Here is a 22,086-nt window from a genome sequence, read left to right on the forward strand (position 1 = left end):
AAACGCCGCCTTAATCGAGTGTCCTCTCACTAAACCAAGCTCTGCGTGTAGGTGTGTTTTTGACTTAATCCAGTCAACATGGGGGCAACAGCGAAGGAGTCTCAAACTCATGAATTAGCTAGGCTTCTTAAAATTATGGGGGAGGGCTGTTTTTATAATAGGGGAATTGTAAGATCAAACTTGCCAGTTTCGTATTTCGCGAGGGCGTTGTAGATTTCTCGTTTTAACTGTGCACAACACCTGAACATCGATTACTTCAACAAACCATCTTCACATAATAGGTTCTTCCTATACTCATTTTTAGCGATATTACGAAAAACTGCCTGCTTGCGAAGAAAGAGCCGCGAGGGTGGCTGCTCTGGGGGAGGGGGTTGAGCTCAGAAGCAGAGCGATGAAAGAAGGCATCGGCCGGCCAATGGATGATGAAAACGACACAACTGGGCGTTTGGAAGTCTAGGAAACGCCTCTTATCCGCCATTTCTTATCCTCCTGTGCATCCAACCTTCCGCCATTTCGAGCTGAGTGAAAGCATACGGACTTTGTTGTTGCAATCGAAGTAGCACAGGCGTACATATACATAAATACATTAACCTAACGACCAAGATGGAAAATCAACTGTGCAAGCTGTTTGTCGGCGGCTTAAACGTGCAAACCACCGACGACGGTCTTCGCAAACATTTCGAGCAGTATGGGACGCTGACTGACTGCGTGGTTGTCCAGAACCAGCAACTGAAGCGGTCGCGCTGCTTCGGCTTTGTGACCTACTCCACCGCTGAGGAGGCTGACGCCGCCATGGCCGCCCGACCTCATGTGCTGGACGGCAACAACGTGGAGCTAAAGCGGGCCGTGGCCCGTGAAGACGCCGGAAAACCCGAGGCCCTGGCCAAGGTGAAGAAGATCTTCGTCGGCGGTCTGAAAGACGACGTGGAGGAAGAGCACCTCCAGGAGTATTTCTCCCAGTTCGGCGCAATCGAAAAGGCCGAAGTGATCAGCGACAAGCAGACCGGCAAGAAGCGCGGCTTCGGCTTCGTCTACTTCGATGATAATGATTCGGCCGACAAAGCGGTGGTGCTCAAGTTTCACACCATCAATGGACACAAGGTGGAGGTGAAGAAAGCCCTCACCAAGCAGGAGATGCAGGCCGCCGGTGGTCGGAGCCGGGGCCGCGGCGGACGGGGAATGGGAAGGTCTCAAAATGGCTACGGAGGCGGAAGAGGCGGCTACAGCTATGGCGGCTACGGGGGGAATGATGGAGGATACAGCGGTGGATACGGAGGCAACTACGGCGGTGGATACGGAGGCTATGGCGATCAAATGGGCGGCTACGGCGGCGGGAACGGCTACAATGATTTTGGAAGCGGTTACGGCCAGCAGTCCTCTGGCTACGGCCCAATGAAAGGTAATTACTCGGGCAGAAGCGGCGCGCCGTACTCCCGAGGCGGTGGCGGTTACGGCAGGGGGGGTTACGGAGGCTCGTATTAAGGACCTGAGAACGCGCCCCCCTGCAGCTTCATCCCCTAGCCAGACGCAGAGCCTCCCACCACATTCACTTTAGACTACCCGGGCCGTCCTGTGGATGCCCCCGGGCGGGGGCAGGCAGGTAGGGGCTCCTTACCGGGCAGCCCACGCAAGGCAGTCCTCAGCTTGGCGGCCGTGCCCTTCTCCATCCATCCAGATAACCTAGGCCAGGGGGGTGTAGGAGGACTCTTCACGCTTCCTGTTAATTTCCGGGGTGGGGGGTGGACTCCACGTGTTACGGCTCACTGTATTCTTCCCATACACATCTGACATGTCAGTTCAGATAGATGCTTTGCTTGTTAGTGCAGGTCTGGTTTCTTTTCATTTGCTTTAGTTTATGTGTTTTGTAACTTAATTGCCTCTTTTCTTTTTAAACATCTGTATTGAAGTTTATATTAAGTGTTTTTCTTTTTTCCTGAGACCCCATGTTTTGACCTAAGTAGCCAAGTAGTCAATTGCAGTGAACTTGATTTAGTCCTTAGTTCTGTTTATAATTAGGTGGCTCCAGTTCACAAAACTAGTTGCTGTCTAAAATCAAAATCGTATTCCCCTGAAAAATACCAAAGTGTTTGATAGAATAATTTATGTCTAGTTTTATTCGGTCCAAATGGGAAAGATTGACGCAGGATTTTTAAGGACTAGGTCACTCTCTTCTCAAAGTAATGTAGGTTCACTGCCGTTGTTACTAAATCAGATCTAAAAGCCCCGTTTTAGTGCTTGACCTGTGGTTTGCTCCCAGTTAGTGTGAATGTTATAGTCAAGTGGTTGCCGTTATTATGACATTGTTAGTTGTTACGGTGAATATGTTTTTCTTTTCAATCACAGAGAAGTAAAAAAAAAAAAACAGGTTTATCTGAGCATTTTCAAGATTGTTTTTCCTATTTTTCCAGTAAAATCATTACAAAAACAAAGGACTTCAGCACCATTATGGATACTGACATTTATATGTCTGTTTCATTGTATTTCTGGTACATAGATTAACCTCTACTGTCTATTTCAAATACCGGTAAACTGTATGTATTTCCATTTAAATAAAACTTTTTACTCTATATAGAAGTTACGTTTATTTGAGGATACAAGCCTTATGGGGTACTTTTTGAGTTAATAAAGTTTTCCCAGTGTATTTAAAGTGTTTTATGAATACTATTTGAGCCAGAATTGCAGGGCATACCTGGTACCAGGGCCTGTGCAATGTTCACCAGTACATTATGTCTTAGCATTCTTTATTCTCTGTTTATCTCCTGCCTCTGTTTTAATGGGGTCTCAATGACCCCTGGTGACCATGAAGGAATCCTGACTTTGCAAGCAGGTATTTTAAAACTTGGTTTTGAAGCCACAAACAAACCTTTGGTTACTTCTGCACTCCTCCTAGCATCAAGATGAGCTTATGTACAATGTATCTTCCTTCCTAAATAAATGTTAGAGCTTTGTTCCAAACCTTTAGTGAACAAAAAAGCTGGATGTATACCTTAGCTGTGCCTACTGCGTCATGGGAATCTCCAGGGGGTACTCCAGAGCTGTAGAAACCCAGCTGAAAATCCATAGGATATGCGCCTCAGGTTTGTAGCAATACTTTATCCACAAGACGTGTTAATGAAGTGTGTATCTTACTAAATACAGATTCTGTAAGGCAGGTTATGCTGCACCAACCAAGTGTTTTGCAGCTTAATGTAAAGTAAGTGCATGCACCTGTCTTTTAGTCTTTGTTGACTAATTTCTTTAAATAGGTAAGTCAATTACTTCATTAGATAAGTCGATGTCAATTTCACTTTAAATCGCCATAGAGTCAATGACTTTATTTTTTCCTTTTTTGAAACTTCTTTCTTAAAAGTTTAGATGTGCTTCTGGTTTTCAGATGTCTTATAACTCCATATTCCAGACAGTTTTCAGTTTAAGGAGGTCGTACCGGAGTGGGGCTTAGACTTCCTGTTTACTTGACGATTTTAGCTCCACTTTTTAATTCCACCCAATTCAAGGAGAGCAGCGTTTGTATGCAAGGTTTGTGACTTCAGTTACTTCTCCTACACCTAACCACCTTCCCTTTCCCCCAACATCTTAATGCGATTCAGTAGTCCTGCCCACTTAATGCATTTGGTAGCTTCTGTTTAGATGTAAATGGTCATATGTTGCTATGACCCCAGTGGCCTTGTATTGGCACTCAGCGGGTTCTCTTAAAGTGACTGTGTAAACTGTACCTGATGGTTATTTGAAGCACTTTCCATCACAAATCAACCAAATTTGTATTGCATTCGCATCTGGAAGGATGTCTTATTTGCTCCCACCCCCTCCAGTACTGGTGACCAAATTTAGCAGGTACATGTTAGTGTGGAGAACAGATCTTTTCCAGAGGGGCCCATTGCAGTGGTCATGCTGGAAAGTGGGCAGAGAGGTAGATGGGCAGTTTTTTAATATAGTCGTTTGTGTTTAAAACCCATCGTCCTGTTTTAAAGCTGTATCTTTTCCCTTTTCCTCCCCAGAATTCACAAAGCAGATGGATTTTAATAAATTGTTACTTTTAAGTCCTGTTTGATGAAGATGGCGCCAGACTGACTTCAGACTGGCCAAACTGAGCTGAGAACTGGAGCTCTCTGCCTCAGACCACGGGTGAGATCATGGTAAGTGTCTGCTGGCCCTATGTGTGTGAACAGGAGGGCCTTTCTGGAGATACTTATAAATATGCTGGTCCTGGATACTTCAAGAAAGGGTTTCTTTGGTCGGCCGGTTATTATTCTTAATCTTATTTGTGTTTTTATTTTTATTCCATCTAAAAATTGACTCCAGTTTTAAATTCGTCTTTGGTGTAATATTATTATAGTATATGCTCAACTGTGGGGTTATTATTGAATTCTCAGCCCTTTATGGGAGGTCAGAATGTGGACCTCCCTCTCCCCGTGCTGTTTGGGGGGAGGGGTGCCTGGCCATCTGTTCCACTAGGTGAAGCTGTAAAATACTTGTGTGAGAGCTTTCATTTTGATTTAAACTGGTCATTAGAGCGAGTAATTCAATGAAGGGATACCGATGTATCGTTTAAATTATGTAAAACCGAGGCACACATATGGGTTGTGCCCGAATGAGACTTATGGTACATGCGCTGCCCAAAAAAAAATAAAATCATATTTACGTGTTTATAATCTGACGGGAAGCCTCATTTTGGTGTGGGGGGAAAAAAACGCCTGCACCAACGTCCTGTGAAAATGAGGGGCGCTTCTTCGGGATGCTTCAGAAACTTATAGGTCCAAAATAAGTAAGGGAATCCGAGCGGACGCGTGTGGTGCCTCTGTACTGGGGGTGACGGCGGCTATTTTTGGATGTTTATCTGGCTCTTTGGTTGCATGCAGAAGTATTGACTTGCATGCATATCCTAAATGCTCATTATTTATTTAAATGGGGATTGTCATACTGGAAGGTGTGCTTTCTGTGAGCCGGGCGGTGGCGGAGTGCTGCGGGTGGAGAAGGGGCGGGTTGCAGGCTCGGACATCTGTTAGGCGGTGCAGGATTGCATCAGGCTTTGGAAGTGGAGGCGGTGTCATCCGCCCCCCCATCGGCTTGAAAAGGCACCGTCTGCTCATGCCAGCTTGGAACTGCAGCATATCTATGCCATAAAAAAGATTCACCATCGCTTTGTGCATTCGCGTCGGAGCGGTATCAGATGATGAAAACGCAGCAGGCAGCGATAAGTGGTGATTTCCCCTTTCCTGATTTATCGTACGACTTCCGTTTGCACACGCAGAAGGACCTAGAATAAACACGTACAATATGTGATAATTTAACGCACTCTTTTAGAAATATAACACAAAGCCTTTAGAATTTTAATCTTAAATTGTGTATTTTAGTGATTTGCTGCTTTCACGATTTGAGGTGACTGATCGGTTGGATATGCGCATTTTCCTACTGCCGCAAGATGGCAGCAGAATCACACTGCGTATATGTAAAATGCGGGCGTTTACCCAAATAGTCGGTTTTACAAATATTCCGGCCGACAATGGCAACATTTACGAGTGAATTATTCCTGAAAATGGGCTCTAATGCAACTTCTCTACCTCTTGTAGGAATACCTTTTCACATGATGTCCTTCGTCCTGTTGGTGACCCGGAGTAGGCATGGAGCAGCCTGGCTAAGGAATGCATCCATATGGGGAAGAAGCACGTGGCATGCAGATCCTGCATGCAGGGTCAATTTACACATAGGTGGGCTGCTCAGGGGCCTGGCGCAACCAAAGACCCCCTTTAGGTGTGATAGTAGGGTGGGAGAAGTTTTGTCATATATCCTAGGTGTCAGAGGATCCCTACATGCAAGGATTTGGTGATTTGTTTATTTAAAAATGAATTGTTCCTTTGTTTAGTTGTAATTCTTCAATAAAATCACTATAAACTGAAAATCTGTGTGCTGGTTTATTAACATGCTCAATCTACACTGTTCTTGGTTACTCCCATCTCGCAATCCTCGAAGACAAATATCTTAAATCTTAGTTAGGTGAAGGCTGGTTAAACCCAGGAGTCTGCTTTTAATTTTTATAAGCCACACTTTATATGCATCACTTTCCTTTTTAAATTGTAGGATGGCAGCGTGCCAGTTACTGAACACGAATAAATAGTGTATGTAAACATATACAGCTGAATGAATCCCTCTTGCTTTAAGGAAATTGCCGGCTCCTTTTGTTAGAAATTGTCCACACCGAAGTGTTATGCGCAGAGCAGCGATCTGTAGCGTTCCTATGCGTACGCGAACACATTCATTTGAGTGTATTGTTGCTACGCGACACGGCAGCGCTAAGGGAAACTGGGAAGGCGGGCTGGGGATGAGGATGCTGGGAAAACAGCCTCTTCCACCCCAAGTGGGTGCGCTTGTGCAATGGTGATAGAGTCGGTGTGGGGGCGGGCTCACTGCCTACTAGCTTAGCTTAGCCTAGCCTAGCTTAGCATAGCATCGTCTACCTGGGTCACAACGCTGCGCTTCCGAGCGTTCAATGGAAGGAGGAGGAGCAGCAGAGCGGTGCTTAGGAACCACGGTCCCAGCGCTGGAGTACATGCAGTAGAAGCGGAGCCATGGAATATGCGGGGTAAGAAAGCCGGACGATCCGTCATTCCGGAGGGAAGCTGCTAACGGGCGGTCGTGTGCCGGCGCGGCTGCAGCAGGTTACCCCCTGCGGGGTGCGCCGTTTCGCGGCCACCGGAGTGTTCCCGAGGTCGCCTTGCGGGCTTATCTTGCTTGTTGGGATGTGATGTACTACTACTGTACAGCATTACCGATAAACAGCGTCCCGCTCACACCTCTCAGCTGGACCTGCATTTATGCTTTTTTTTTTATGATTATACATAACCTGCAAGGGAGGAGAAGTTAAAGGATGCGGCGTTTTTCCAAAAAGCCATATGACACGTTCGCGTTGTCCCCCCTGAAGTGCTCCCACGGGCGGCCGTGGCGCCTCCGCTTGGCCGTTCTTCCCTCACTCGACGACGGCTGGCGTCCTTGACCGGTCCCAGTGCATAGCTCCGTCAGTGCGCCCTAACCACCATTCTGCCCCACGGACAAGTCGCTTCTTCCCGGAGAGCCTGCCCTGCTGCGAGATGAAATTAAACGCAGAAATATGAGGTCATACTGATTTTTAGGGCGTAGGAAGCATTTTAAAATATTCGAGGGTAATTTTATATTAAGGGTCAAGTCAGTTGGTCAGTGTCTTATTTGATATAATAACAGACTGTGGTTTATCTCAAAGGCTGGCAACTGTTGTCCGATTTAAACCTTCTAAATATAGTTATATATATATGCGGGCCCAGTTTGTCTCAACTCACTGTGTACAGACGTAACAGTTCATGTCGTAGAATGTTAGTGGCGGGGGGGTCAGTCTTTGCCAGTGAGTCAGTGGGTCTCTTTTTCCTTTTAAAAATAAAATAAAACAAAAATATAGCAAAAACTGAGAAATATTTTAACTCACTAAGATCACTGACCCCCCCCCCCCTTTCTCACTGAAAAGGACCCAAAACTTGAGCCCCCAACCCCCACCAGACCTGCAGGAGGATGAGAAGGATTCTGGGGTGCCCCCCCTTAATCACACCCACATGAAGAAGGCCTTCCGACTGATGAATGACCTCAGGAGGTATAGTGCTGCTGGTCCTGGCACCCTGGGCTTGGGTCGACCACACCTACCATGGATGCCACTGTAAAACCCTCCCCTTTAAAGGTACCCTGTGAAAGATTACTAATGTCTAGCAGGTAAACAAGTGAGCAATTGTGGAAAGACAGCAATACCCCGTGTGCTTCTCTCTCGAAAGTCCAATCACAACTTGTTCCCTTCCCCTCCTCCCCCCTTTGGATGTGTGTGTGGGAGGGGGATGGTCGTTTCTTAAGCCGGCTGTATTTCTGCAGCAGGAAGATGCTGTGTGACGTCCTCCTTCTGGCCGATGGTGTGGAGGTCCCAGCGCACAGGGTGGTTCTGGCCTCCTGCAGTCCCTACTTTTGCGCCATGTTCACAGGTAACTTCCACCAGCTTCCTGGCTTTAGACCCCCCCTTCCTGAAAGGTTGGCCAATGTCGAGACGTTATGGTCTGCTGTGATGGCCCTGATGGAGACCATAGATGTTTACTTCTGGTCTTTGAAAGACTCAGTGGATCAGGTCCATTACTGGGGCCAATGTAGAGTCTGATATGCAGAATGTGTCTTGTAGACGACATTCAGATGATGGCTGAACATGTATGGTCAGTCAGACTCCATTCCTGACTCTCAATGGGCCCTTCTTCATGTGACCTCTTTCATTCTGTTTGTACCAGCAAAGCTAAACCAGTTCACTGTGTGTGTGTGTGAAGTGGTCTAATGAAGCCGTGGCTTTGAGTAGCATGTTGCAGCTGGTTGGATTAGTGTTAGATCAGGGGTCACCAAGCTTTTTGAAACTGAGAGCTACTTCACGGGTACTGAGCCATACGAAGGGCTACCAGTTTGAAACGCCCTCCTAAACTTATCTAAACTTCATGTATAATAAACATGTTTTAAATGCTTTTTTTAGATATTGTCATTTTCAAATCTATATAAATGCAAATGTGATTAAAGAAGAATAGCAACAGGATAAAATTAAATTTTAGACGCTGTTCACTGGTTGTACTATTTTTAGGACAGGTCCGCGGGCGACTCATGTGGTCCTTGGGGCATCCTGGTGCCCACGGGCACCATGTTGGTGACCCCTGTGTTAGACAGACGAAGTGCCCTCTGCAGCTGAGTGAGGCATCGGCGCTGTGCAGGCTAAGCTCCGATTTGCAGTGCACAGTCATTTTAATGCGCAGAGCCTTTTGTCTCGCGCACAGGAGACATGAGCGAGAGCACGGCCCAGCAAGTGGAGATCCGGGATGTGGACGGGTACACACTGCAGCGGCTGGTGGACTACATCTACACAGCGGAGATCGAGGTGACCGAGGAGAACGTGCAGGTGAGTGGGACTCAGGAAAGTGGGCGCAGAGATAGGGGAAAATGAAGAAAACCAAAAGCCCATGGCCTGCTTAAGAGAGAAGAGCAAAGACAGAGGCTTCCTGGGTCTGAGACATGCAAGGCCTGTCCCCTGTCCCCTGACTGCACTGATGTGCTTGGTAGCTTGAATTCAACGTGATAAAAAGTGGTTTACACTTGTTTCAAATATAGTTCAACCAAGGAGACCTCAATAGTTTGACTCAACAAGAGTGTTTATTTGCTTTGCCGAAGCCCGTCTCTTGGTCATTGGCTCCATCGTCTCTGAAGCTGACAGATCTGGCTGGGCGACCAGGCAGGAGGTGAAGGAGCCAAACCCCAGACTGGGACGGGGAGCCGGGTGGTGTAGGGGAGGAAGGGGGCGGACTGAATAGCTGTAACAGCATAGAAGCGTTTTAGACTTACTCCTTATATAAAAATCAGGACCAATGTGATTGGACAGGCTGGCATTCATTAGGTCTCCTTGTTTGAACTTTCATATTCACTTTCATTTTCTGTCAAAATTGGAAGTTTGAATGATTGTTCAGCATAACAAGGTGATACATCATGGTGTGAAAATGGACTCCCAGGTTTGCATGATGGCGTTCGTGATGGTGACTGGTTTGGTGGGGTTAGTACCAGCCCTGTGGGCAGTACCGTCTAGGCAGCCCCCTCCAGTGCTAGGCAGCCTTTCTGTCATTTCCTCTTATTGTGCTTGAACAGGATATCCTCTCTGTGTTTACAGCAGGCATGTGTAAGAATTGTGTGTGCGTGTGTGTCCACAGAGACACTGGGCGTGTAGCGCCCTCCGCCATTGGCTGGATAGCTCTGGGCTAATGCTTGTAGTGCCCTCCGCCATTGGCTGGATAGCTCTGGGCTAATGCGTGTAGTGCCCTCCGCCATTGGCTGGATAGCTCTGGGCTAATGTGTGTAGCGCCCTCTGCCATTGGCTGGATAGCTCTGGGCTAATGCGTGTAGAGCCCTCCGCCATTGGCTGGATAGCTCTGGGCTAATGCGTGTAGAGCCCTCTGCCATTGGCTGGATAGCTCTGGGCCAATGCGTGTATGTGGTGGTTTCCTGTCTTGAGTCTCCCCCTCCCACTTCGTATGAACCATAGTGTGTTTGTTTTTAGTTTCTTCTGCAGTTGTCACCAGTAGGTGGACACGCTGAATGTTTAAGGCACGTCTGCCTGTTAGTCGTTCTTTTACGTGAGTGCAGTACTAAATGGTTTCCTGCTGCCTGCGTTGTGGCATGTTCCTGCTGTACTGTAGAACCGGGGGCTTCATCTGACCACTAGGGGGCATCTTGCCCAGCTTATGTTCTATTGACTGCTTGTCAGTACTGGGGATCCTTAGGGCCCTGCCACCCCCATCTCTGCAGGTCCTGCTGCCGGCTGCCAGCCTCCTGCAGCTGATGGACGTGCGTCAGGTGTGTTGCAACTTCCTGCGCACCCAGCTGCACTCCACTAACTGCCTGGGCATCCGTGCCTTCGCTGACCTGCACGCTTGTACCCAGCTGATGAGCCAAGCCCAGGCCTATGCAGGTGAGCCACCAGGGGGCGCTGAGCAGCCACAGTTGGATTTATGAGTACGGATCTTGCTAAACTTAACTCGCATGTCAGATACTGTCATCTTGCATGGTTCACACTGGTTACTCTGCGGCGTGAACTTTTCAGCTTCACTTGTCAGTCACTAGTTCTTTAACAGTTTAACTGCAGTCCTAACTGGTTTAGTGTGGAGAGAGAGACGTGTATAGAGTGGAACTGGCTGCACGCTGTGACCTGTGGGTGTGCCGTGTGTCGAGCAGAGCAGCGCTTCTCGGAGGTGGTGCTGGGGGAGGAATTCCTGAGCCTTTCCCTGCAGCAGGTCTGCTGCCTCATCTCCAGCGACAAACTCACCGTGTCCACCGAGGAGAAGGTGAGTGCTTCAGCCTTAGGAGGAACCTTGGAAAGGCAGGCTGTGGCAGGATGCCTCTGGAAGCCGCCCGCAACCCGCTCCTGTCTCCACAGGTGTTCGAGGCCATGGTCTCTTGGATAAAGCATGACGAGGAGGTGCGGCTGACCCACATGCCCAAGCTGATGGAGCACGTGCGGCTCCCCCTGCTGTCACGGGCCTACCTGGTGCAGGTGTGGCATGTCACTGAACCCTCCCCGACACAAATCACCTGCTGTCCCCTGAGGCATGAGGTACAGGGTAGGCTTGGGCGGTATTATGGTATTACCCCAGTATTTCTAAATTCCAAAGGTATTATTTTTAATACTGAAAAATACAGACGATCCTCTTTCTATTTAACTGATACAGAGATGCTGTATGGAGGTGATGTATTGTAATGCACGGCACACGCCACCAGAGGTCAGTCTACCGGTGAGAAAGGTGGCAACTGCAAGTCGTCGCAATAACAGCATTAGTGAAAAAGAAAAATAGTGGCATCCATTGCACTTGTTTAATTTAGATAATGGTGATAAATCGTTGTGTGAAAATAGACTCCCCATCCAGTCTTTTAATTTAATTTTCATTCTATTTGTGGACATTGTGCATATGAATAAAGTTACCTGAAACAGAAGTTTTTTGTACTGATGGAAAATGCACATCTAAAATTAAATTAATTTATTACAGCAGGGAACTTAGCTAACAGAAGTATTATTTGGAAGTAGACTAGAAATAATTTGCTTGTGGTGACCATTTGCATGCAAGACTAATATTTAATTCACACTCCTGTTCATAGGCTGGCTAACTACGTTTCCCATATACCCTAGGGGGTGGTCATGTGGCGTGTTCTGAGATTAAGAGAAGCTAAGTGGTGTCAGTAAATGAAGGGTGGTCTTTGGTGTCAGTAAATGATGGGTGGTCTTTGGTGTCAGTAAATGAAGGGTGGTCTTTGGTGTCAGTAAATGATGGGTGGTCTTTGGTGTCAGTAAATGAAGGGTGGTCTTTGGTGTCAGTAAATGATGGGTGGTCTTTGGTGTCAGTAAATGATGGGTGGTCTTTGGTGTCAGTAAATGAAGGGTGGTCTTTGGTGTCAGTAAATGATGGGTGGTCTTTGGTGTCAGTAAATGATGGGTGGTCTTTGGTGTCAGTAAATGATGGGTGGTCTTTGGTGTCAGTAAATGATGGGTGGTCTTTGGTGTCAGTAAATGATGGGTGGTCTTTGGTGTCAGTAAATGATGGGTGGTCTTTGGTGTCAGTAAATGAAGGGTGGTCTTTGGTGTCAGTAAATGAAGGGTGGTCTTTGGTGTCAGTAAATGATGGGTGGTCTTTGGTGTCAGTAAATGATGGGTGGTCTTTGGTGTCAGTAAATGAAGGGTGGTCTTTGGTGTCAGTAAATGATGGGTGGTCTTTGGTGTCAGTAAATGATGGGTGGTCTTTGGTGTCAGTAAATGAAGGGTGGTCTTTGGTGTCAGTAAATGATGGGTGGTCTTTGGTGTCAGTAAATGAAGGGTGGTCTTTGGTGTCAGTAAATGATGGGTGGTCTTTGGTGTCAGTAAATGATGGGTGGTCTTTGGTGTCAGTAAATGATGGGTGGTCTTTGGTGTCAGTAAATGATGGGTGGTCTTTGGTGTCAGTAAATGAAGGGTGGTCTTTGGTGTCAGTAAATGATGGGTGGTCTTTGGTGTCAGTAAATGATGGGTGGTCTTTGGTGTCAGTAAATGATGGGTGGTCTTTGGTGTCAGTAAATGATGGGTGGTCTTTGGTGTCAGTAAATGATGGGTGGTCTTTGGTGTCAGTAAATGATGGGTGGTCTTTGGTGTCAGTAAATGATGGGTGGGCTTTTTATCTCTTCAGCCAGGAGTTGCCTCCTCATTTCCCTCGCGCTCAACTTCCACACTGATGATCTCATTTGGGTGATCTCTGATGCTGTACTTTACAGTAGCCTACAAGTTTTTTTTATATATATATATATATACCGTCACATACTGGTGTGAAATGTCTAGAAGGTATGATGGTACGAAAAATTGATACCGCCCAAGCCTAGTACAGGGTGTCCGGCGGGTCCTGATACTGACAGTAACTCCCTTGCATTCTAGATCGTAGAGGAGGAGTCACTGGTGAAAAACAACAGCACCTGCAAAGACTTCCTCATCGAGGCCATGAAGTACCACCTCCTTCCTGTGGAGCAGCGGCGATTGATGGAGACGGACCGGACGCGGCCGCGGACGCCCGTCAGCCTGCCCAAGGTGGCCTTCATGCCGGGATCCCCCCCCCCCTCCTGGTCATACTCCTTTTATGGTATTAAACCTTGCCCCCCATGTGTGTGGAAGGTGATGATGGTGGTTGGAGGCCAGGCCCCCAAAGCCATCCGCGGTGTGGAATGCTATGACCTGCAGGAAGACCGCTGGTACCAGGTGGCGGACTTACCATCCCGGCGGTGTAGAGCGGGTAAGTCCGTGGCGGATGCGCGCTTTGGCCTCCCCCCAAGCGAAGGCTCGGCTCTCAGCTGGATGCCCTCTGCCCCTGTAGGGGTGGTCTTCATGGCTGGCCGCGTCTATGCCGTGGGGGGCTTCAACGGCTCGCTGCGTGTGCGAACAGTGGATATGTACGACAGTGCGCGTGACCAGTGGAGCTCTGTCTGCAGCATGCAGGAACGTCGCAGCACGCTGGGGGCCGCCGTGCTGGGGGACCTGCTGTACGCCGTGGGCGGCTTTGACGGCAGCACTGGTATGTCCCGCCTCCGTTTGTGCTCCGCTGGGGTGACAGCGAGGTCCACACCGGTTCATGATCGCTCTGTTTCTGTTGCACTCGGTCGAAGGGGCTGTCACTTGCCGTCCGCCCCTTCGCTGGTCCGGTTCTGTCCTCTTCTGTGTCCTACCTACGGACCTAGAAGACCTCCCCTGCCCCCCAAGGGTAAAATGTAACCAAGCTGTTAAGACTTGGGGCGTGATATATCCTTATGGAGCTGCTGCGTGAGGCCGGCACCTTCCCTAACTCTGACTGCCTCCTGCAGGCCTATCCTCTGTGGAGGCCTATAGCCCCAAGACAGACGAGTGGAGCTCCGTGGCTCCCATGAACACGCGGCGCAGCAGCGTGGGGGTCGGCATGGTGGATGGTACGTGGCTTTGCTGGGCTGCGACTGCGTGTCTGCATGAGCTGTGTGCATCACCATCAGCTAATTTGCTCTGTGTCTCCACTTCCCCCACCCCCCCCGTAGGGAAGCTGTACGCCGTGGGGGGGTACGATGGAGCCTCCCGCCAGTGCCTGAGCACCGTGGAGGCGTACGACCCTGTCACCAATGAGTGGAGTTACGTGGCTGACATGAGCACACGCCGGAGTGGCGCAGGTACCTCCTGGTCTCCTGGTGCCACCTCAGGGTGGGCTGGGCTGCTCCCGAGGCCTCGGGGCCCCCTGACCCAACACCAAACATCCTGCCACCTCTCACACACACCAAACCCACTTCCGGATCTGCGCACAGCATCTTGCATCATATTCAAAAATTCATACACATCGTGGCACCGTCAGCACAGGGCGTCCTACTGGACAGCCGTTACTGTCTCCTGTCACGTTCACCATGAGCAAGAGAGGGCGCCAGCGAGCTGAGTGGAGTAGGGCTGTGCTGGCCTTCCAGACTGCGCCATTTGCAGCTTCCAGCAGATGGTGCTGCAGAACAATCACTTTAAGGCATTCCCCCACGTCCTGGGAAACTTTGGCACACCTCTTGCCGTTTGTTTTCCTTTCATTTTTGTTTTGGCTTGCAGGGGTGGGCGTGCTGAGCGGGCAGCTCTATGCGGCTGGGGGGCACGACGGTCCCCTGGTCAGGAAAAGTGTGGAGGTGTACGACCCCCCCAGCAACACCTGGAAGCAGGTGTGCGACATGAACATGTGCAGACGGAATGCCGGTGAGACACGCTAACATGACCACTAGCAGAACAGCGCCCCCCTTCAGGCATAACCCTGTGGTGTGACTGTGTTCTTTGGGCTCCGCACCAAACCCTTGTTGGGATGTCTGGTCAGTGTTTTATAACTGAAAATATTCCCTGTGTGACCTTTGACCTGCCACCCCCCCCCATAGGAGTGTGTGCCATTAATGGGCTGTTGTACGTGATTGGTGGGGACGACGGATCTTGCAACCTGTCCTCAGTGGAGTACTATAACCCTGCTACAGACAAGTGGAGCCTACTCCCCACAAACATGAGTAATGGGCGGAGCTACGCAGGTGAGTTTTGTGGGAGGGGCTACTTCAGCCCAGCTTCTTCCCAACTGTTAATCGTGCAGCAGCTAGCTCTATTAAACGGATGTGTAACATAAAATGAAGCATAAAAACTGTTAATGGTCAGCAGATAGCTGGAGCACGTGTCTCTTTTCTGTTTTTCTCCAGGTGTATCAGTCATTGATAAGCCCTTATGACCAAGAGCTCTGGGTGGCCTGGACTTACAGCCACCCCGGAGGAGACACCGTGATAGGCTGGCTAATCCTAGCAAGGACCCAGTTTAGCTTAGTGGGAGACTGGGTTAGGAGTGCATACAGGAATGGGTAGGGCCGACCTCCATCACAGACATCTTCATGGTGTCAGGTGTTTTTTTTTTTCCCCTTGAGCTTAACAACCTCATGAGGATTGTGCCCCCTACTGAACAGGTAGTGTAGTAGCATGGGTGATTGGGGGGAATTAGCATTTTCCCCACATGCATCATGAGACCATAAAGGGACCAAATTACCATCTGAAACTGAAGCAGTCCATGACTTGGAATTAAACCATTTTGACTACACTAAATGGACTACAGGAGATGGGCCGCCCTGGAAACGTGCCCATGAAGGCCTGTCTTTACTACTGACCAGAAATGCACTGATGAGATTTTTTATTTTTCCATCTCTCATGCTTTGATGGACAGAGCCTCTCCCATTTAAGCGTGGAGGCCATCAGCAAACCCCGTTTGGAAGAGCAGAGAAGACCGCAGTGGCAGTCAGCTGGCATGAGAAATTCAGTTCACCTAAGGCATGGGTGTCAAACTCCAGTCCTGGGGGGCCGGAGCCCTGCACATTTTTTGGTTTCCCCTCATTTAACACTGATGGAACTCCTTGTGCTAATTACCACACAGCTCTTGAGCTGAATCATTTGTTGTGTAACAGGGAAAGAACTAAGCTACACAGGACTCCGGCCCCCCAGGACTAGAGTTCGACACCCCTGACCTAAGGGGTGACTGTGGGGCTAAAGCTATAGCTGATCCTCAGTGTATCTTATGTAGGTTTCTAAGAGTGAGATGACAGTGGTCGCTGATGATGGGCTCAGGTGCTGGAAGGATGGATTTCCACGTGGGCCTGTTTACTGGGAGATGGACTAGACTGTTTGCTCACTGATGTGTCACTTTTTAATTCGCTCGGATTGGAATGGGCATCCTGTCTTTGTAGATCTTTTTTAGAAATAGTAAAAACAAAAAAACGGTGGTAAGAAAACTGAAATCTCACTATGATTGTTAATTTTTGTGTATGTAAATTAAACATATACGTAGATTTCATATCAGCCTGAGAGTGCCACTTGGTTAATTAAGAAACTGAGGGCGGGTCCTGATGGAATCCAGCCCTCTCTTGGCGGTGCCACACGGTCGTCTCTGCAGCCAGTCAGCAGGAGATCCGGCTCGGAGCTGGCACGGACTCGCCTCCCACCAAGCGCCAGACGCGCGCCAGAGGGTGTAGCAGCCCCCACCTCATTGTCGCCTTATGGTGGCGCCAAATGCACAAAGGAAACGAATTTAGAGCAGCTGGTGTCCATCTCCACCCACCTGGTTTGGGGGGAGAGCAGGTGCTCGCACTTTGACCTGTGCTGTGTGACTAATTGCCCCGCGAGGGATCCAGCTCGGTGCGTTTGTGTCCCAGTGCTGTCAATTAAATGACGCTGGATTAAACAACAACAACAAAAATGTGTAACAAATGAAATGGAATGTTTGCCAGGCCATAAATTATTCACACCTGTAAAGGTGGTGGGCACATTAGGCTTCCCCCAGAGGCTGCAGCCTGTTCAAAAATAGTATACCAAAGAGACTAGAAAAATAATGTTTCTTGGTATGCTTGTCTGAGTGTGACCCAATTCTCCATACAAAAAGGACTTAGCAAATTCCGGGTCCATAGACATGGTGGCAAACCCTGTGGGAGGCATTCTCCTGTCAGCTTTTTCCACTGGATTATAAATATCAGGGTGACTGGTGTAATAACATTTGAGGCCACAAGAGGGCAGACTAAACTACTGAGAATGAGGCTATAGTATTGGTAATCATAACATTAATATGACAACCTTCAATGCTGCTCTAACTTTATGCTTGTTTAAATGTATCAGTGAACGGATGACTGTCCATTTAAGACTGGCAGCAGTGTTGAGCTGAAGGGATGCTCAGGGTGGGGGTCCCAGTTCTTGCAGTCGGTTATCAGTTATCTTCAAGAGCTACAGTCTATCCTCGTGTTCTTTCACAGTCACTCACCTCTTCTGGCACTTCAAGTGTTAATCATGTGCCAAATGAAACATCATGCAGCGCTGAGCAGAGAAAAGTTTAGCCACGCATGTAAATTACATTCATTTTATTGTCTGCATTAAACATACTGTTACTGACTGCACTTTGACCAATGTTGGCATGTCGAAAACGAACAAGCATTCACACAGACATCCACAGATACATATTTCAGATATGAAACAGCCCCAGGGGTGTCCACTCATGCAATCTGACACAAAGCATCCCAGACACCTCCGGCAGTGAAAACAAACATGCTTGGGGTGGTACCAGGTCTTAAAATGTACATCCTGTGTGATACAAATTTAGCACTCGCTGCAGCACAGTGGACATGAGGTTAGCAAAGTAGAAAGCCAGGCAGCATTAGACAGAGGATGCAAGGGTCTCACGCTCTTGGATAATAACCCCTGCAACCCCACACATTAATAAGATACGACATTGAGTGTCTAATATGACAAGTGCATTAGTTCAGATACACTCAAACAGGTTAGACCAGCGGATAAAAAAGTGATGTCCAGCTCCTTCAGTGAGGGAAATCAAGGCCCCCTTTCCACAGTCGTCAATGCCACTTATTGCTTCATCTTAATGGGATGAAAAGGTCTGGCCCTGCAAGCTGATGCCACCAAACCCAACTTATGGAAAACAGCCTGACATTAAACAGGGGTGCTCACTACAAGTGAAGGTAACAAAAAAAGAGGATTAGAAAATGACTTTATATATTATATATATAGTAAATCTAACATCAAGGTGTGAGCCGGACTCAGCTTAGCAATGCCGACCTGTATCCTACAGAACACCTGTAGTAGTCTTTATGAACAACCAACTAACAACACATAGGCTGCACCTCCCCACACGCCACTCCTGGGCCAAACTGCCACCACAAATGCGGCTGGATGGTTGTTGATATGGGAACCTAAAACAGCCCAGCCTCCGCTGCATCTGTATCGGTGCAGGGGTTCGAGGGTCTGAAGATTTACCAAGACTTGTGGCCTTCAGACTGTCTGCTCTGTGACTGTGTCCTGAATTATGCAGTTAGTTTCCAACAATTCTCAAAGTCAGACAGAAAAAAACCTTAAGGAACCAACTGGAAATGGTTGCAAAGCCCTCATTCCAGGAGGTGCAGCAGCCCAGCAACAGATCCTAGTGGGATGGTGTTCAGAAGTAAACAAAAGCCCATTCATATTCCACTACCAACATCCAATATCCAGCCCTATGGGTCTGTTCCCGTCTTGTATTGAGACAGAAGTTTAACACAATACATAGATGATTGTGAAACAAGCACTTGAGCTCAGGAAGAGTGGAGCAATGACCAACAAGCTTTTTGGCTGAAGAATGGGATTGCAACCTTGAGACAAACTGGCCTTTTGAGACATTTTTTGCCTGTTATAGCACACAACCCTGTTCAAATGCTGAAAATAAGAGCCCCTCCCTCTCCATCTGAGCCCTGGCCTCCCATAGTTGGTCACTGTTGGTTTCACTGGTATTAACTCTGGAGTACATTGAAATATACTAGTGTTTGGATAGATTCAGACAATGAGAGAGAGAGATATCCTCTGCCTACCTAACAAAAGATTGTGACCAAAACAGACCAAAGATGTCCTGTCAGCTCAGAGGTGGCAGAAAGTGACACATGTGTGTGAACACAGAGACACACTGATTTATAACCAAACATCCACGTAACAGAAGCCAGTACTGGTGAATGGAAATATTCAGATAGGTAAAAGGCGTCCATCAGAGTCTGGATGGGATTCCCGCTCCATTTCCCTTCCATGTAAATGAGTCTCTTTTCTTTGTCCAAGTGCATGTGTAACAGGCCGTGAAACAGTCATCCATCTGTCTCTGCTCAGACAGTAATGGTTTCTCTATATGAAAAACTGTCAACTTGAAATGAAAAACAAAAGAGGAGGAGGAGGAAATGGAAAAAATCTAGCTAATGTAAAAACAAAAAAAGGCAAAGGCTGTGGTTGTCAGATCTTGCCAGCTGGCATCCTCCTCATCTCCTTTGTCCTTAACTTTGTGAGGAGGGTGGTGTGATCTGGTGAGGGAGCAGGCCTCCTCCTAGATGGACTTGGAGGAATCTTGCTTGCTGATGAGCACCTCCAGCAGACGCAGCTTAGCTTTCACCCTCTTGTACTCCTTGTACTCATCTATCATGGGGGCACGGTCCTCCTTCTGCACATTCCTGGGGGTGGAGACAGCATTACCAAAGTGGGGTCACATGGTTTCTATCCACTTACAGAGTAGTGGACATCCTGCTGGCCTGTGGCCTCTCCTGACAAACAGAAAGCAGCTCAGCGAGCAGATCAGGCAGCTGTAAAGCCTGCAGAACCAGGGGGGGGACCAACCTGCCATTCTGCTGGTAGAAGTCTTCTTCAAAGTCCCGGATGGTCTTCCTCAACTTCTTTTTCTCCGCTCTGGCTTTCCACAGCTGCTCCAGGAGCTCAGGCCTGTGGGACACAGGACAAGGGTCAGGGGTCAGGGGTCAGGTTTCATCCAGCCCACACCAAGATGAGGAGAGACCTCTGCTGAAGGCTCATACTGCTAGAAAAACAGAGGGCAGCAAGAGCAAGCACAGTGGGGTGAGGGGACATCCTGGTAGGAGCAGAACTAGATTAAACCTGTTTAGGGACATTTATAGACAGGGATGCACATAACTGGTATGCAAGTACGCATTCACCTTTAAAAGCGATATGTGCATCAATCGATTGTTGTAACAGTGCAAATGCACATGCATTTTATGTGCATTTGCAGTGATATGACAAGAAATTATTGTGCATTTTAACCTTTATATGCTAATTCATACTTCATTCATGGTATAAAGGTTAAAATGCACTGAAATGTCTTGTCAAAGCAGCATAAATGTGCATAAAACAAGTAAAGGTGAATGCATACTTGCATACTAGTTATGTCCATCCCCATTTAGACCCATCAGGCAGGAACCCAGGCCGGGATCATGTAGCCAGCTACACTACTTAAAATTATTATTTTGTTATCCAGCTAAAGACTCAAACTGACAGCTTTCTGTCCCCACACAGGGAGGGGCCTTAGCCTTGCAGCAGTGGGACAGTGCAGAAAATGCAGCAAGTCTACATAAATATATAAAAAGCATCATAGTTGATGGTCAACTCAGTATGTTAGGTGCAGACACCCATAATCTTAATCTTTATAGTTAAATACACTATATAAATTTACTGGGCTGGGAGTACGGGGTCATAGTGAGTTAGTTAATTATGGGGCCAGCTCAGTGTTGCGTTTGCAAGATGTTTGCCCTTCTGGACGTTAGTGTCCAGTCGGACTTCATCTGCGAGCGATGTAAGCTAGTGGACTCACTCATGGTCAAGGTTCGCGACCTTGAGGAGCAACTGGCTCGCATCCAATGCAACAGTGAGTTAGATGAGCTAGTTGATACGCCGTTTAGGGAGACGGTGTGTACGCCACTAACGGGGGGGAGGGAGAATGAAGAGCAGAGAGGTCGAGAGAGCTGGGTGACCGTAGGTCGTAGACGCAGGAAAAGGCGTACACACGTTACAGAGGCGGCATCACCTGAGGTGTCTGTGTCTAACAGGTTTCAGGTGCTTCCAGCTTTAGAGCCGGAAGGGACTGGGGAAGCAGGTGGGCCCTTGGGCACTGAGGAGCCCCCTCCCCCCAGAAAGAGGGAGGTTGTGGTAGTGGGGGATTCAATTATTAGGGGAGTAGACAGTTATGTGTGCACGCGTGATAGAGGGTCCCGTACGGTGTCTTGCCTGCCTGGTGCCCAGGTAGGAGACCTTCCAGATCGTGTGGACAAGCTTTTGGCCCCAGCTGGGGTGGATCCAGTTGTCGTGGTGCATGTTGGCACCAACGACATAGGCAAGGGTAGAAGGGCTGTTCTGCAGGATAAATTTATAGAAGTCGCCAATAAGCTTAGAAGCAGAACGTCCATGGTGGTATTTTCCGAAATACTCCCCGTGCCACGCGCAAGTGAGGCTAAGTTAGCTGAGATAAGGAGATTAAATGCGTGGCTAAAAGGATGGTGTAGGAAAGAGGGGTTTAGGTTTATGGGGCACTGGAGGACCTTCTGGAACAGGTGGGACCTGTTCAAGCCGGATGGGTTGCATCTGAACCGGAGGGGAACCAGTGTACTGGGAAGGCGTATTTGTAGAGTAGTTGAGGAATGTTTAAACTAGGGACTGGGGGGGCAGGGAGGTTAGTTAAGTATGTAACTGGGGGGAAACGGAAAGCCCAAAAAAATCATATTATAAGTAGGCACTGTAATAAGCCTACCCTTTGTTGTCTGTATTTAAACGCCAGGAGTATTAGGAATAAAATTCATGATTTAGAGGCTCTTATCTCATTGGACTCTTATGATATTATAGCAATAACTGAAACGTGGTTGAGTGATAAGGATGGACAAGAATATAATATGGATGGTTACACATTGTTCCGTAAAGACCGTATAGGTAAGAAGGGAGGTGGTGTTGCAGTATATGTAAAGGAAATCTTGCAGGCAAGGGAGCTTACTGATATAAGTAAAAGTACGGAAGCTATATGGGTAAAATTAGATGCTAAAAACTCAAATAGCCTAATTGTCGGTGTTTGTTACAGAGCACCCAATGTAGCTGCTGAGGAAAGCAGATTGTTATACAGTGATATTAGGATTATGAGCAATAAAAATGATGTGGTAGTTATGGGTGATTTTAATCTACCGGGGATACAGTGGGACATTGTTGCTG

At 48.0% G+C, this 22,086-nt stretch overlaps 3 protein-coding genes across 11 annotated transcripts in view; 2 read left to right on the forward strand and 1 right to left on the reverse strand.

The window, feature by feature from the left end:
* Nucleotides 1–472: 472 nt before the first annotated feature.
* LOC111835060 (heterogeneous nuclear ribonucleoprotein A0-like) lies at nucleotides 473–5,896 on the forward strand. The gene is made up of 3 exons (XM_023794978.2): nucleotides 473–1,399; nucleotides 3,996–4,133; nucleotides 5,568–5,896. Exons 1-2 carry the CDS (start codon nucleotides 604–606, stop codon nucleotides 4,046–4,048), a joined length of 849 nt encoding a protein of 282 aa, XP_023650746.1. The 5' UTR covers nucleotides 473–603; the 3' UTR covers nucleotides 4,049–4,133; nucleotides 5,568–5,896.
* Nucleotides 5,897–6,015: 119 nt separating this feature from the next.
* On the forward strand, nucleotides 6,016–16,395 carry klhl3 (kelch-like family member 3). 4 transcript variants are annotated; one of them, XM_072717325.1, is made up of 16 exons: nucleotides 6,016–6,577; nucleotides 6,917–7,107; nucleotides 7,490–7,612; nucleotides 7,882–7,988; nucleotides 8,811–8,932; nucleotides 10,327–10,489; nucleotides 10,753–10,862; nucleotides 10,955–11,071; nucleotides 12,971–13,120; nucleotides 13,205–13,322; nucleotides 13,404–13,787; nucleotides 13,888–13,989; nucleotides 14,092–14,220; nucleotides 14,636–14,776; nucleotides 14,950–15,093; nucleotides 15,256–16,395. In XM_072717325.1, the coding sequence occupies exons 2-16, from the start codon at nucleotides 7,103–7,105 to the stop codon at nucleotides 15,282–15,284; spliced, it is 1,944 nt and encodes a 647-aa protein (XP_072573426.1). In that variant the 5' UTR covers nucleotides 6,016–6,577; nucleotides 6,917–7,102; the 3' UTR covers nucleotides 15,285–16,395. The 4 variants fall into 4 exon arrangements, with proteins under 4 accessions (XP_072573426.1, XP_072573425.1, XP_023650738.1 ...); XM_072717324.1 differs by lacking the exon at nucleotides 6,917–7,107; XM_023794970.2 differs by lacking the exon at nucleotides 6,917–7,107 and having other exon boundaries at nucleotides 13,404–13,601.
* Nucleotides 16,396–17,429: 1,034 nt separating this feature from the next.
* fam13b (family with sequence similarity 13 member B) overlaps nucleotides 17,430–22,086 on the reverse strand; it is a 42,103-nt gene continuing 37,446 nt past the window's right edge. For all 6 annotated transcript variants that reach the window (XM_023794968.2, XM_023794966.2, XM_023794967.2 and 3 more), the window contains 2 exons: nucleotides 19,720–19,821; nucleotides 17,430–19,556 (listed from right to left, as the gene is read on the reverse strand). In XM_023794968.2, coding sequence (XP_023650736.1) covers nucleotides 19,433–19,556; nucleotides 19,720–19,821 — 226 coding nt within the window. In that variant the 3' untranslated portion in view covers nucleotides 17,430–19,432. The remainder of the gene's footprint in view (nucleotides 19,557–19,719; nucleotides 19,822–22,086) is intronic.

This window comes from Paramormyrops kingsleyae, chromosome 10, assembly GCF_048594095.1.
Source record: "Paramormyrops kingsleyae isolate MSU_618 chromosome 10, PKINGS_0.4, whole genome shotgun sequence".
NCBI classification, from domain to species: Eukaryota; Metazoa; Chordata; class Actinopteri; order Osteoglossiformes; family Mormyridae; genus Paramormyrops; species Paramormyrops kingsleyae.

Excerpts from the sequence above, each read along its gene's own strand:
- LOC111835060 (XM_023794978.2), top strand. The coding sequence starts at position 604 with ATGGAAAATCAACTGTGCAAGCTGTTTGTCGGCGGCTTAAACGTGCAA. Across the intron at positions 1,400-3,995 it reads TGGCTACGGCCCAATGAAAG|AATTCACAAAGCAGATGGAT; the intron begins GTAATTACTCGG and ends TTTCCTCCCCAG.
- klhl3 (XM_072717324.1), top strand. Across the intron at positions 13,121-13,204 it reads CGCCCGTCAGCCTGCCCAAG|GTGATGATGGTGGTTGGAGG; the intron begins GTGGCCTTCATG and ends TGTGTGTGGAAG. Across the intron at positions 13,323-13,403 it reads ATCCCGGCGGTGTAGAGCGG|GGGTGGTCTTCATGGCTGGC; the intron begins GTAAGTCCGTGG and ends CTGCCCCTGTAG.